General features: G+C 43.9%; 1 protein-coding gene and 1 pseudogene across 1 annotated transcript in view; one reads left to right on the top strand and one right to left on the bottom strand.

Annotated features, from left to right (window-relative positions):
• LOC147693323 (vomeronasal type-2 receptor 26-like) overlaps positions 1-6,453 on the bottom strand; it is a 114,036-nt gene extending 107,583 nt beyond the window's left edge. Inside the window, exons 1-2 of the mRNA XM_086935929.1 lie at positions 6,449-6,453; positions 2,405-2,696 (exon numbers count right to left, since the gene is read on the bottom strand). Of these exons, the coding sequence (XP_086792055.1) occupies positions 2,405-2,696; positions 6,449-6,453 (297 nt within the window). The remainder of the gene's footprint in view (positions 1-2,404; positions 2,697-6,448) is intronic.
• Positions 6,454-8,472: 2,019 nt separating this feature from the next.
• Positions 8,473-11,574, top strand: LOC147693322 (transmembrane protein 115 pseudogene; annotated as a pseudogene).
• The last annotated feature ends 3,213 nt before the right edge of the window (positions 11,575-14,787 follow it).

Genomic DNA, 14,787 nt, shown 5'->3' with positions numbered 1-14,787 from the left:
TGGATTATATTTCTGACCTCATACAGTTGAAGACAATTTTACTTTGGCACAGGGTGTGGACTGTAGAAGTGTTGTCCCTTAATAGGGAAATTTTTAATGATGTAATGACTTTGGATAACACTAAATATATTCCTTGGCTTGAGTTCATTAGGAAAACATTTAATGATTTACAAAGACCAGAATTATTTAATAACCCTGAACTATTAACTGGATTACCTAGGAAAGAACTAAAAAAATTGTGCATGGACCACTATGAAATGCTAAGGTGCTCAGTTGAGCTTAGTAAAAAAAACTGTTATCCAACATCACCTGTCACTGGTTTGTTATACTATCCAACCGTATTTAGCATTATGTAGCATGGGTTTTGAACATTTTATTCTGACCAGGTTCAGGTTTAATTTATTTCATCATCTAGTAACTTTTCCTACAAAAAATAACTGGTCTAGGAATTTGGATACATGTCCTTGTGATAATTTATCACAACAATGCACCTTCCATGTAACATTATTCTGCAAATATTATGAGAAGGAATGCAGAACATGGATTAGACAATATCTGAGAGAGGGTTTCTGGAGGCAATGTAGACCAGCTTACTTAAGTTTACAGAGACTGGAAAATGGAAAATTTATTATGGTTGTGATTGGCTTCCTAAAAAGTATCCTGAGGAAACGGAATCTAATGGCTGATAATTTTTAGTATGTAAATGCTTTGGATCGTTAATGTACCTGTTGAATACTTTTTTAAATGTTTTAAACTTGGAAGATACTTATTTTATATAAAATGTATATTTATTGTTGCTTTTATGATTTTTAATTGCTGTTAAAATCGAATAAAGCATATTCTGATTCTGAGTATGTTGCTGGAGATGTGGGCCGCCGTGCCACCAATGTACTTACCGGGGGAGGGTAAACACACATTATTCCGCAACTTTCTTTCCGCATACCATCACTCCGCATACTTTCATTACGAAAGTACCATGACTCTGTAATGCCATTATAACGCATGGTATTACATTTTATATGCTTTTACCATGCATACATTTACAACGAAATTCGTTGTAAATGCATGAATGGTAAAAGCATGTTTTTTTTTAATGTTTGGATAAGGTAAGTATGGTTATAGGGGTATATGTTTTGGGGTACAATGGTATATGTTTTGGGGTGTTTGGGTATTTTAAGGGTTCAGATATAGTTTTGGGGTACAAGGTTAGTATTAGGGTTTAGGGATAGGTATGGGTTTTGGGGTACAGGGGTATTTTTAGGGTTCAGGGCTAGGTTTGAGTTTAGGGGTATAGGGGTATTTTTAGGGTTCAGGGGTAGGCTTGGGTTTTGGGGTACAGGGGTATTTTAACGGTTCAGGGCTAGGTTTGGGTTTTGAGGTACAGGGGTATTTTTAGGATTCAGGGCTAGGTTTGGGTTTTGGGGTACAGGGGTATTTTAGGGTTCTGGGGTAGGTTTGGGTTTTGGGGTACAGGGTTATTTTTATGGTTCAGGGCTAGGTTTGAGTTTTGGGGTACAGGGGTATATTTAGGGTTCAGGGGTAGGTTTGGGTTTTGGGGTACAGGGGTATTTTAAGGGTTCAGGGCTAGGTTTGGGTTTGGGGTACAGGGGTATTTTAGGGTTCAGGGGTAGGTTTGGGTTTAGGGGTACAGGGGTATTTTTAGGGTTCAGGGCTAGGTTTGGGTTTTGGGGTACAGGGATATTTCTAGGGTTCAGGGGTAGGTTTGGGTTTTGAGGTACAGGGGTATTTATAGGGTTCAGGGCTAGGTTTGGGTTTGGCGGTACAGGGGTATTTTTAGGGTTTTGGGATAGGTTTGGGTTTTGGGGTACAGGGTATATTTATAGGGTTAAGATGGGTTAGTGTTTAAGGGTGTTTGGGGTATTTTAAGTAGCAAGGGTGGATTATGATTATGGGGTGCAGGGGTATTTAAAGGGAGCAGGGTGGACATCCAGAGCTGGAATGTACAGAACCTGGGAAGAAAAAACAATGAAATATTGGGCACAACGCTCGCTTTTTTTTCCGGTAATCCCGCGCCCGCACACGCCCACGCCCCCAGCACACGCCCACAGCGCACAATATGAGACATGGCATGAAGGGTGGAACGTACCACACGTCCCCAGCGTTTGTCATGCCCCCAGCACACACCCACAGCACAACGCAGACACGCCCACAAGGGACTACTTTGCTGGCACGGTTCTTTTACCTTTTAAATGTATATGGTGGGCGTCTGCATAGCCTATGTCCTGCTGCTGCAACTGGCCTTTCCAAAGCTCTATTGGGTGTTGTGATTGGTGCTGTGGTTCCTGAGATTACCCGCCTCAATGGTTTGGGCTCTCTATTTATTATATTAGTACAGATAGATGAGAATACTAAGTGCTTGGCATAAGGGAGGTCTCTGCCTTACCTGTGGGTAGTGAAGGACTCCCAATATCCGGGCCATCGGAACACACAAGGTTGAGAATGTTTCTCCAACGATGCCGGCGAGTGGCGGGTGGGTTGGGCACCGGTACCCAGGGGCAGGTCCACTCTTCCCTGAGAGCAGCTCTAGTGTCCTTTTGACAGCTCTGTTCTCAGAAATGCAAGAATCAGAAATATGGAAACCCAGAGTGATATTTGGTAATAAGCTTGGACTTTGGTTGATTTCTTGAATTGCAAACACCATAGCAAGCACATCCCGGTAATAACGAATATAGAACCTATGGTAAAAAGAAGCATAAATATATTTATATCAGCCAACAAGGTGACCAGTAGGACATTTTTCTCATTGTACAACTGAGTAGAATGAGTGAAACATTAACATCAGCCAATGGTTGCTATGTAGAAGATAAAAATGAATCAATGGCACAAGAACATTAAGTACACATGGATCTTCTCTCCTTTCGTTCATGTAAAGCTATAATGTTTACAGAAGCAATCTGTAGTCATTCAAAAAACGCGACACCTGCCTTGTGGAGCTCTTATTTTTAGGAGGCCTTCCAATTAGGGTCAACCTCTTTCCTGGATCATAGAAGCCAGATGTTACTGGGCAGAATCAATCCTGCCAGCTGTCTTTGGATCCTCAATACAAGTACATGTCCACATTAACTGGGCAAGTGCTCCTTTAAACCTATGACTTACCAAGGATAGGAGCTGATGTACAAACAGACCGGTCGCAAAAGGCAGCTGAAAAATGTGGACTTGCTATTTGAAAAAACAAATGAAATTTTGTGGTGTGACCCACATCATTTCCATTTGCAGGGGCAGACAAAATGACTTGCCCAATAAATATTAATTAGGCAGGCTTACTGTTCCAGGCCTCCTTTATTTGGCTAAAAACCTGTAATGGTAAAGGACAGACCACCATGCCTATTTTCCTGTTCTCAAATGGGAAACTTTCTTAAATCAGCACATGCTCTGGATCCGGTGCAGCTTTTAAAGAAAGTCCCGCCTGAGAAGATCATCGTAGGTATGTGCAGCAAGGATAGACACAATGGGACTTATTTATGAGAGCCTTGCATCACTTTTGCACAATGTAAAGTGGTATGTGCAGGACTCTCATAAAAATTCATTAAGTCCTGCAAAGCCACTCGCATGCTTTGGGTGGCCTTATAAATCATGAGTTGCGGTGACACAGTGCAAATTGCTGCGTCACCTTACTCAGCACCTGTGAGGCATTCATTGGACACCCATGGAGTTTGGCATTGCCCCAGATTTACAAACTGATGTAAACTTGGGGAATATGCAAAACCCTTACGCCTCTCTGGAGCAGGCTTAACAAGGAGATTTCTTTTTATTTCTCTTTGTTTTTCCCTCTATCTGAGTGTACTGCATTCTGCTGCACATATAACAATAACTCGTAGGCTTGTTTGTGTGCAGGAACGTGCACCTTCCTGCACAAAACAACTGTGCATGCAATGGAGGCACCCATTCACCATGGTGCAAGGGGGCCTACATTGGTGTTTGGAAGCGAAACGTTGCCAGCGCAGGCATAACCAACACAAATGCACTGTATTGCTTAAATACGGTGCATTCCTGCCCTTTCACTTTGCTGCCATTTTGCCTTGCCTAGCTGCCCTACACAAAAATTGCATAAATGAGGCCCTACGTCACCTAGAGACAATGAGGCACAATCAAGTCACAGAATAGAATCCGGAAAAGAGCCATTGAAAAAACATGAATTCCTAATATGTTAGGGTCAGATTTTTCCTCCTGGGTTTTAATCAGAACGGAGACTGATCTTCAAAAATATACCCTGGAAAATGCTTTGAAATTGTTGGAAAAACTACCCTACAAAGTGAGTAGACATCTGTTTCTTGTGAGGATAAGGTGAAAAAGTTTGAACTCTGTCTTAGCCATCCATCAATGGTCCATGAGCAACTGACACCTTGAAGAGGGATGTTTACTAAGAAGTGGTGAAGTGAGGTGTTAGTCATTATGGCTTAACGCCTCACTCCGCAACTTCAGAAACACAAGGCTGCACCATATTTACAAAGATATAATGCAGCCTTGCTTTCCTCCGTGCTGGCGCTACACTTACCAGTGTAGCGCCAACGCAGACACCCTTGCACCATAGTGCAAGGGTGTCTGCGTGTAGGGGAAGATTGTTTATGTGTAGGAGGGTGTCCCTTCCTGCACATGAACAGTCTTCAAATGCCTAATTGTCACTTCTATGTGTGCTGCTTAATGCAGCACACATGGGGCCTTATTTATGAAGGCCTTGCGCCGCTGGTGCGTCATTTTTAAAATGGGAAAAAGTGACGCACCGGTGGCACAAAGCCTTTATAAATAAGGCCCATGGAATTTACAAAATGTCATATTTCATTAAGGATTGTTTATATGTATCTGGGGTCAACTTCCTACACATAGAATATTCCAGGCAGCGCACATGGAAAAAGCAAGAAAACAGCAAAAACGAGGAGAAATAAAGCATTTCTCCTTATTTTGGCTCTGGAACCTATTTACGCTGTCTTTGTAAATAGAGAGCAGCTTCAAAATCAATGGGTGTTGCGATGGAACCCTCTGCCCACCCCTTTCACACTAAGCATAGCGTGAAAGGGGGCCTTATTTACAAGGCTTGTTAAGCCACGTTAAGTAAATAAGGTGAATCCCCTATCGCCACAGGAATGTCCTAAAATGTGACGTTCCCATGGCGATAACTGTTTGTACATATGCAGGGGTTCTAACACCACTGTATTTGAACGGATGTATAGCACCTGCGCTATGTATTGCCCCCCTTTACCACCGAGCTTACATTGTCCTGTTTTAGCACTTGTTTGAGAGTCTAAAGGCAAGAACCCCAAGCGTAGCATGATATAGAGGATCAAACGCTATGATTGAGTGTAAATCTCAAAGACTTCTGGTAGGTCTTGTACTCAAGAGACGCTGAATATGATCTATAGTGGGATAGGTGCAAACTGTGAACAGAATCTAGGTCACAGCTAAGATATGGTGTCATATTTTTTAAGAATAGCTTTAAATGGGCCCTCATCCAGGACTGTAAGAGCGGAATTGTGCATTTAAAGTGAGATAAAGCTACTATAAGATTTTTGTAAAATTGCTCGACTCAACGTCAAAGGCAATGCAATTCAGTATTAGAAAGGGAAGCCCTAAACACGCCCCTTCCTAATAGCGATTAGTTAACCCGTTTTGAGATTCGTTAATAGGTTACTGAACCACAAGATAACGTTTGGTACATTGGGAAAGCCTTTTTTGTGGCTGCAAACCCCTGATCCTGTGAAGTGGGCCATTTGTGACCGTACAAAGGTATTTTCTTGCCTAAGCCTCCAGTGTGCTCTGCTGTTATGTGTATTGGCTGTCTGGGGTTAGAGGGGCAAGGCAGGCTGAGTCAGACCTGGGTTGAATAGAGAGATCTGCATTGAGTACTGGAGAGGGGCAGCTCCTTGTCCTGAATATTGCTGTGCCTGGCAAGGTGATGCTGGCTCCACCTCCTACTGTACGTCTGATGGCAGACCCCCTCTTTCTGAAAGGAAGGATGCAGCCTGGTAAACAAAGTGCTCCAGGCCTGAGCAGAACTGGTTCTGGCTGGGTTCAGTGACTAGCGACTTCTGAGAACAAAGACTTCTGGGGTATAAATATCTGTGCCCAAACCCCTACACTGCGTACTGCTCCTGGATGTCAAGAGGAACCTCTGTCTGTGTTACTGAAGGAATCTGCAGGAGAAGACTGTCCTTGTGCTTGTGTGCTGTTTCTTGGGCTGGCCTGCAGTAATTCTCCTTGGACTTGGAAGAAGAGGGAAAAGGACTGTTGAGAGACTTTTATTTTTGCTAAAGCAATCACCCAAGGGCTAGTAGAGAGCTAGCCTCCTGCTGGAGTCACAGGCACATCTGACTCCCCCCACCAGCCTCCTGATTCCTCCCAGCGAGGATTTCTATCTGCAGGTGAGGCCCCTGTGCGTTCCAGGGACTCTAGTTCTACTACACAGAAGAGAGAGCTGAAAATCGTTGCTAACCTCATTTGCGAGCTGCTGTAGCCGAGAGCGTAAGAAAAATCCATGAGCTGCTGCCGCCGAGCGCTCGCAAACCAAAGATCATCGCATCGCACGCTTGCGATCCAAAGTGCTCGCTATCTTTGAAGATCATCAAACGTTTGTGGGCTTTTCAAAGGCTCGCTGACCCCGGATCATCGCTTCGAGATCATCGCAGCGCGGATGCTGTGCGTCCCCCATTTTCCACGCATTGCACCCGGATCGGCGCTCCCTCGCGGGTGCGCCATTTTCTTTCATCGCAACAAGATCGCACATGCAACAGGATTAGCGCATCATCCTCCCTCGTGGCAAGGATTCAACACATCGCTGGCCTAGCGTGAGGAAACCTGTCGCTTTGTCCCGCACACATCTGCAGCCCGGCGCATCATCCTCCCTTGCGGCCAGGATTCAACGCATCGCCGGCCTTGCGCGGGGAAAATCATCGCTACAGCTCCTTTGCGACTTTTTGCTTGTTTTGCTACGAAATCCAGGTAATTTGTAAGTAAAAGGGTCGCAGAGACCCCTGCTTTGAACTGAACCCCATTTGAACAATTTGAACTATTTTTCCATCCTATCAAGAGTAACCCCTTTTTTCAGTATTGTGGCTTTTTATCAGTTATTGGTCTTGTCTTAAGTCTATATATAAAGATACTTATTTTTTAAACTACTTGTGTGGTGTCCCTTTGTAGTGTCCTTCACCGTGTTACTGTGTATGATCATAAATGCTTTACACACTAACGGGGTCATTAGGATCACGGACGGACTTGAGTCTGTCCGCGACCCCAGAGTAGGAGGGAACGTCCGCATGGGCTGCGGCGTTCCCTCTGTGCAGATTAGGATGAGACCGCCAGGGTGGCGGTCACATCCTCTATCTTTAACATTGCGACGGGTGCAGCTTCAAGCTGCCCCCGCCGCAATGTTAAAAATGCATGCACAGCTTTTACGTGCACATAGCAGCAGGCACCGCGTGGTGCCTGCTGCTTTGTTCACGCAAGTGCAGGGGGTACCATAGGTACCCTCCATGTGCACCCCCCACCACCCCTTCACCCTTGGGGTCCGCAACGGGCCCCCGAAGGGAAGGTCCGTATGCTTTTCCACGGCGGAAAAGCCGCCGTGTAAAAGCATAGAAGTACAGACATCCTAATATGCCTGGCGGTGTCTGATAGACACCGCCAAACATGTTAGAGCTTTTCCGCCGCGGTCGGAAGCGACTGTGGCGGAAAAGCTGTGGACGGAATACCAAACCGACTAGCCATCCTAATTTGGCGGTGGGTCTGTGGAGGCTCCGCAGGGGTTTTCCCGCATCCGCCGGGCCGGCGGTGGCCTACGCCGGCCCGGAGGATGCAGGAAAACCGCAATCATAATCAGCCCCTAACTGTTCCTTTTTCAGGTTGTCGAAAAAAGCCCTTTTGCAGGTGCATACCCTGTAATTTTACAAATCACAGATGAAGTTTTTTTTACATCTGGCCCTTATTGGGAATCTTTGTGTAGGGTTCCTCAATTTATCGAGGAAATTGATCTCGATTTCCCAGAATGCTTTGAGCTGGTAGCCTGCTCCCCTTTTCCGAGACCACAGCTGGCAGTTTTCTCTCTGATTGGAGATCACTTTGCTCACAGCTGTAATTTCTGTTGAATCTTCTCGTGGTGGAAGGTGGTTTTGCGGGTCAGTGTGTTGAAGGTGGCCCCGTTGGTCTGTTGGTAATGTTTTGCAATGAAGGAGGCTTTGTGTGCATATTCCTGCCTTTGATTCAAGCCAATTGCAAAAATGCAGCATTAAAGGGCGCTCTTGTCCTTCCATCCAGCTCAGGTGAAGGTATTGCGATGTGTGGCAAACTCTGGAGCATTGCCAACAGGTCCAGGATGGAGCAGTTGGCCAGTTTCTCCCCATTGCAAATGTACTGACTAGCCTTCAATCAACCAATCTGATGCTTTCATTTCTGGGCCCATCCAGTTTACCCCCATGCTCATGTTAAAGATGCTTCTATCTGGTGAGACAAGTGTTTCGTTCAATGGTGCTGGTTTCATCCTGGTTCCAAAAGTGGATCTCCAATTACGAAAAAGACGATCAATATCTGCAGTTCCCTCAAGAACAGGGTGTTGGCGAGACAGACGGTGCAAAGAAGCAAGTTCCCGGTGTACAAACTCTCAGTAGGAAAGACCTGGAATCGCAGTTAAGCTGCAGCCCAAAGATTAGCGTTCATGGTCCTCTTCATCTCGAATTCCAAACTACAATCTCTTCTGAAGGAGAATAAAACACATTTTTGATTGGACTCCTGCCCGCCCGTCCTCTCGGAAGCTCCGTTAGGCCTATTGGCACTAGAGGCGGAGCGGGAGAAGCTTCGGTGCTGGACGTGTGGTTTGGGGTCTCAAAGACAATGACCCCCCCTTCCCACACCCCATCAGCTGTGGCTGTGACTGGGCAGCATGGGTGTGACCTCATTCATGGCACAGTCTATTATTATAGTGACTCTGTCTGAGAAGCCTCACATAGCAAATATCATGGCCTCTTCAAGCAGTGAGACCTGAGGAAAGGCGCCCCATCTTCACACCCCTCCCATCTGCACACTTGATGGGGACGACACTTGAACCCCAGGTGGTAATATCCGAGCCCTGAAACATGCTGATGGAAAAGAGAAGCAGGGTCCAAAGGTCAGCCCTTCTGATTTTAATCCTGTGGAAGGGGGACGCCAGTAAACAACATTTTTAGTTCACCTTGATGCAAAATTCGGAATCCTGTAACTAGGAGACTAGAGCAAGATAGAAAGCCTGCTACATTCCACACTAGGTAGGCGGCCTTCATCCTCCTGTATGACTGCATGAATGTGTGTTGGTTCCATTAGAGGTTTGGCTGGCAGGATTTTTGTATTTCTGTCTGTGTCGTTCAATTGCCTCTCACTTGCTCTTTATTGTGTCAGATGCCTGTGCTGTGTCTGTCCTGTATGTGTGAGAGAAACGTGTCAAGTTCATTCTTCCACTATTACCTGTCCTTAACTTTTCTGCGCTGCTGCCGCCCATGTTGTATATTTATGGTGAGTTGAAGCTCGGTATAAATCGCTTAAGACAAAATGATTCACATTGCCAATGCTTGTTTTCATAAATGATGTGAGTGAATGAGTGAACCCTCAGAAAACATATAAACAGAGTTAACTTTTTGATTTACATTTGAAAAAAGCATTTTTAAATGAAGTAGGGGACCTTCTCAAATTTGAAAACAGCTGACATGACGGCTTTGCAACATTTGAAAACACAGCTAAAAAGGGACCAATTCTGGCATTTTATCCAGCAGCAACTTGGATAATGGGGTTTGGAGTCCATCATGCAATTAAAAAAAAAAAAGTACAAGCCCCACAATGCAACAAGACATTTGTTTAAAAAAATAATGATATCCCATGCCATAGTGCCAAAGCACAGAGTTGTGACATGCAAACTAAAATGTGGTCCCTGGGTTTCTATATAAGGTCGAGCATTCAAGACCTCTTGAATTTACTTTAGTATGTACTTATATGTGTATGTACTTTGTGAGTTCTGGAGATCAGCCCTAGGACTTGCCTGCTTCCCCTTAGGGACTTTTATTTCTGTGTAACTGCCTCTATTTAACTGTCTTGATAGAAAACGACCAGTGGAGGTCAGTAAAATACCACAATTGCTTTCTGCTTAGGGACTCTCTGTTTTTAATTCTTCTGGCAACTGCCTCTATTTATCTTTTTTGATAGAAAGCTTCCATCAGGGGTCAGTAAAATACCAGAATCATTTTAGCATTCTGTAGATTAAAGTCCATAGAAATTGTCTTCCACAAGCACCCGTAGACAATAAAAAAAAATTCAAACCTCTTCAGTGATATGACCACTGAGGTGTAATACAAAAACGTGGATTGGGGTAATAATCCTCGTGAGAGGATAAAACACCAAAAATTCTAACTGCATCTGTTAGAACTTTTTATGAGTTTCCAAACTGGCTGTAGGGAATGGCTTTTTCCATTTATGTACATTGATTTTAAAGATATCTCCAAGTCGCTCAGCAGGGCTTTCTGGCGGTTTTGGCCAGCACAAGTGTAGTGATGAAGTCCATCTGTGCTACTCTCCTTCTACTGTACTTGATTACCTTCAGGGTAGACACTGCATCCACACCAGATGTGAACCCTAGATTCCTTTTCAGTCAACTGCTGCATTTGGACACCTATCACCCATGGCGCGGTAGAAAAGCACATCTGGGCTGTAGGTGTGAGCCTGGCCACAGTGGTGGTAGCCGGCCTGATCTTGGTACCTCTCTGGGGGGGCACTGGAACTGTTAACTTGTTTTGTAGTAGTCATTTCTGTGTGAATTGTGGGTGCTTTTTATACCTTCTAACATAGGTAGCAACTTTCAATCTGGCATACCTGTTTAATATCCAAATTTATGGTGGCCGCGGTTTCTGCCCGCGGTTGTTATGGTGGCTCTCAAACAAACCATGGGTGATGGCATCACCCTGAAGGCCCCACAAGTTCTTAGGAAAGTAGTTCCGAAGCTCCTGCTGTTGATACTGGTTATCTTGCGAGTAACTACATTCAGGGCCGGCTTTAGCGCCCGGTGTGACAACCATTTTTGGCGCCCCCACACCCATGACTGCCTCCTCGGATTCTCTGGGTACACCAGGTCAAAAGTGCCCATCATCTCTGCAATCATTAGTTATTGTTAGACGCAGCACCACTCCTCCCCAAGTCAGAGCCCCCTCCACAGGTCAGCGCCCAGCGTGGTCGCACTGCCCTAAAGTCGGCCCTGACTACATTGATTGAGAGCAATCTGCTGGTATCATATGGATTTGGGCTGCTGTCAACCTGGGTGTACCTGCATTTCTACCAAAGGCACAACCGGGGTCTGATCATTTTGCGTTTGCCACATTCTTCCCAGAGATCTTGCAGCCTCTTGTGGTACTGGTTGCCAACTTGGTGCGTGGTGTCTTGGTGAAAGTGCACATATGTTGTTGAGCAGTGAAGCTATATGATGTTGGTGCTCCATCTTCTATCACCATCAGTTTACCAAGGACCGACCCTCAGGATGCTGACCAAAGAAGGTTCTATAATTCATCATTTAACAATTCCTGCTACATATGTGGTGTGTTAAGACTTTTGTAAGATGCATTATCTTTTCAATCATTTCATGCAAAAGGGCAGTTGAAAAAAACAAATCTTTACTTTGAGTTGGCATGCAAGGATGTCTGATTTACAGTAAGTAATTTATATCATTTTAAAATTGTACACAATTTACAATTTCGCTTAAAGTCATGTCATACCTAAGGAATGGTGTTCTTCTTGCAGTCATGGCATGCAGTGGCAGAGAGAAAAGTGGCGCTTTTAACAGTTTTGCCAGGGAAGGGTGTTTCATTGGCTTGGTTTGATTTACCATATGGTTTTAAAAATGATACACTCTGCAGTTAGCCTGAAAAATAAAACCTGATTGTACTATAAAATGTTTTGTGGCATTTGCAAGCCTTTTTCCGTTAAGTAGTTTCTTTTTAGGTGCAGCAAGGTGTTCGTTGTTAATAAAATAGGCGTAGCTTTGTAATATATTGACTTTTGCAGTCAGAATTCAGAAAAAAGCTTTTTCAAGTTGATGTTAAAAACCATCGCTCAAAATTGGCTTAATGTGTCACTGAGATGCCCAGCACCACCTTCCAATCCCCTCAGCTATTCTCACTCCTTAGAGGCAGACAAAAACCAGCATTTGGTTGTGTTTAAATGTGCTGTGTGCAGCTTAATATAACAAACTGCTATTTTCAATCCCTGCCCTTGTTTGAAAAATGGCATGCCATAGTTCATTGGCTGAAGTCCCTCACAATTACCCCTGGATTGACAACAGCTTCCTTGTGGCAATAAGTGGAAGATATATGAGTGTAGTAGGCAGCTTAGTGTCTTCTATCTGAATGTTTGTGTGGCAAATAGTGCACCATACTGTACTCAGAAGTACAAGGGATAAACCGAAAGATCTGTATTTGATATCCATGGATTATAAACCAATTTGATATCAATCGGAGGACGCATTTTCAAGATTTTTTCTATTTATAAACCTTTTTGTATATTAGGTTTTTAGCACCTTCTAGAGAAAACCATTGAAGTGTATCACTCTGTAAATATTTTGGAAGAAAGTAGCTGTATACATCAAATATAAGTGTTTTGCCAAAAGAGTGCTACCATTGCAGTGAATGGATAAAGAAACATCCATTTTGCTTAATGGTGGCCCTTTCTTTCTCTTGAAGCAGCTGCTGCTCTGCTATCGTTCAACAGGAGATACCTGCTGGCCCTCATTGCCCCTGTAGGATTGGTGTCAGACGAGCTCTGATCCCCCCCGCCGGGTATGTTTGATCTTTTGTTCCAACTAGCTCACAGTGCCACTAGAATCCCCTCTTACCAAAGAGAGAATAGTTCCTGGCAACCATTGAGCATGAAAACCATGATCCCTCAAGTCCGTGGAAACAATATACTACCTTTCGCTCAGTCACTCGTGCTTACTTAGTTTGTCTCCGAGAGATACACTGAATAAAACAGGCTGGGCATTTTCAATAAGCATTTATTGAACAGTTGTTATTCTGGAGTAAAATAGGTGTGCTGCAACAACCGTTAGACAGGATAAGATGTAATTGATTTGCAGTACTATAAAGGTGAAAGGATGGTAAAGTTTACCATCTTACTAAATTCATGAATACAGCCAATTATATGAAACACATGATAAAAGATGCATACTTGTACAATGCCTCCCTAACTGGATGTACCTAAGTGTACCTAGCATGGGTGTAGGTGTTCAGCCAATAATCCCTCTAGGATTTAGTCAACTCCATTACCTGTAGTGTGAGACCCCAACCTGGTCTCGAGCTGAACACCCCGCCTGGGATGGTATACCATTGCGAGCTGGAGTGTCTGCATGCAGGAATGTCAGCGTCACTGGTCAGTGTGTTGGCCGGGAAGTTTCGGTCTCCTCTGTCTATTTTAGCAAGGTGTGATGTATATATACCCATAGGTCTCCCCAGGGGCCCTACCTTGCTGTGCTACTGTGTCGACCTAAGGATGGCATCGGGCATGAACTTTATACATAGATTTTATACAGGAGATGGCGGTCCTGCTGTGCTTCCAAGAATCCTCATGAATAATGTATGAGATTTCAAACGAGGGAAAACCCGCGTTCTGAATGCAGTGTAATATCTAGGTAAAAGGGAAACCGTGACAAGAGTAAGGTAGGGAGAGAATATAGGTGAAGGGTAACGAGCTTACCAAGGTCTATATTATGGTACCTATATGGAATATAACAATTGGTCTGCAGTCTTTCATTTACATTTATGATCCTCTTCCCCCTGCCCCCACCGCAGAGTGTAGCATAGGGCAGCCAACAAAAAGCCATATTAAAAGAAATGACGTTCTAGTCTAAACTGTCAGAAAAATCAAGTGAAAAATGACACACGATATTAGGGGGGGAGCGTTGAATAAGTGCATTGGATAGAATTCTTTCATAGTAAGAAGTACATAGGAAAGAAGTCTTTCATAGCAAGAAGTGCATAGGATAGAAGTCTTTCATAGTAAGAAGAGAGCCACAGTCATCCCATTATTTCTTGTAATGTTATGCCGTCTGTTTTGTGTGAGCATACTTACATCGCATGTTTTATGGGTTGATGAAAAATAGGTATTTTGAAAGAAAATTAGTTTTGAGGCTTTTCAGGATCATTTCTGTTTTTATGCAATACAGAGGGTTTAGGAGGAGGAGGTGCTTTCTTTGAGCTTGCCTTGCTTAAATGATGCATTGTGTAATTCATTCTCTTAAAACATATATCCTACAGTGCAACATCATCTCAGCATAAAACAAGCATCCCCTCAAAACGACACCAACTGAAATGAGCACCAACTTAGCACCACCTAAACACCACAGCAGAATCACTCAGCACAACCACAGCATCACTCAGCACCACATCAACATTAGAACCGGCCAGAAGAAGTGGCCAAAATTGCAAGAACAAAAAAACTACAATACATCTTTTATATTTATTCTTTTTTAATTGGCTCATTCAGTTATACATAATGTCTTCTTGGTTATGTAAAATGTAACAAAAGTGTTTATTACACTTTTTTATTAGAAGTTTTCAACATGCTGCACAACGTCCACAATTCCCTACACCAAAGCTTAAAACAATGGCAAAGCCTATAGCTCTGGTTAAACACTTATAAGATCCCAAAGGCGAGACGTATTGGCTATGCCAATGCATGTTAACTTAATCACCACAGCCGCCCTCCTTACCATAATGTGGCACAGACCGCCAGTAACTGCCGGGTGGGGTTCCCTGCCTTAGCGAGCGTCACATGTCC

The sequence above is a fragment of the Lissotriton vulgaris genome, chromosome 8, assembly GCF_964263255.1.
Source record: "Lissotriton vulgaris chromosome 8, aLisVul1.2, whole genome shotgun sequence".
Classification (NCBI taxonomy): domain Eukaryota; kingdom Metazoa; phylum Chordata; class Amphibia; order Caudata; family Salamandridae; genus Lissotriton; species Lissotriton vulgaris.
Note: the sequence above shows the minus strand (reverse complement) of the source record. Positions and strands in the feature narration are given on the sequence as shown.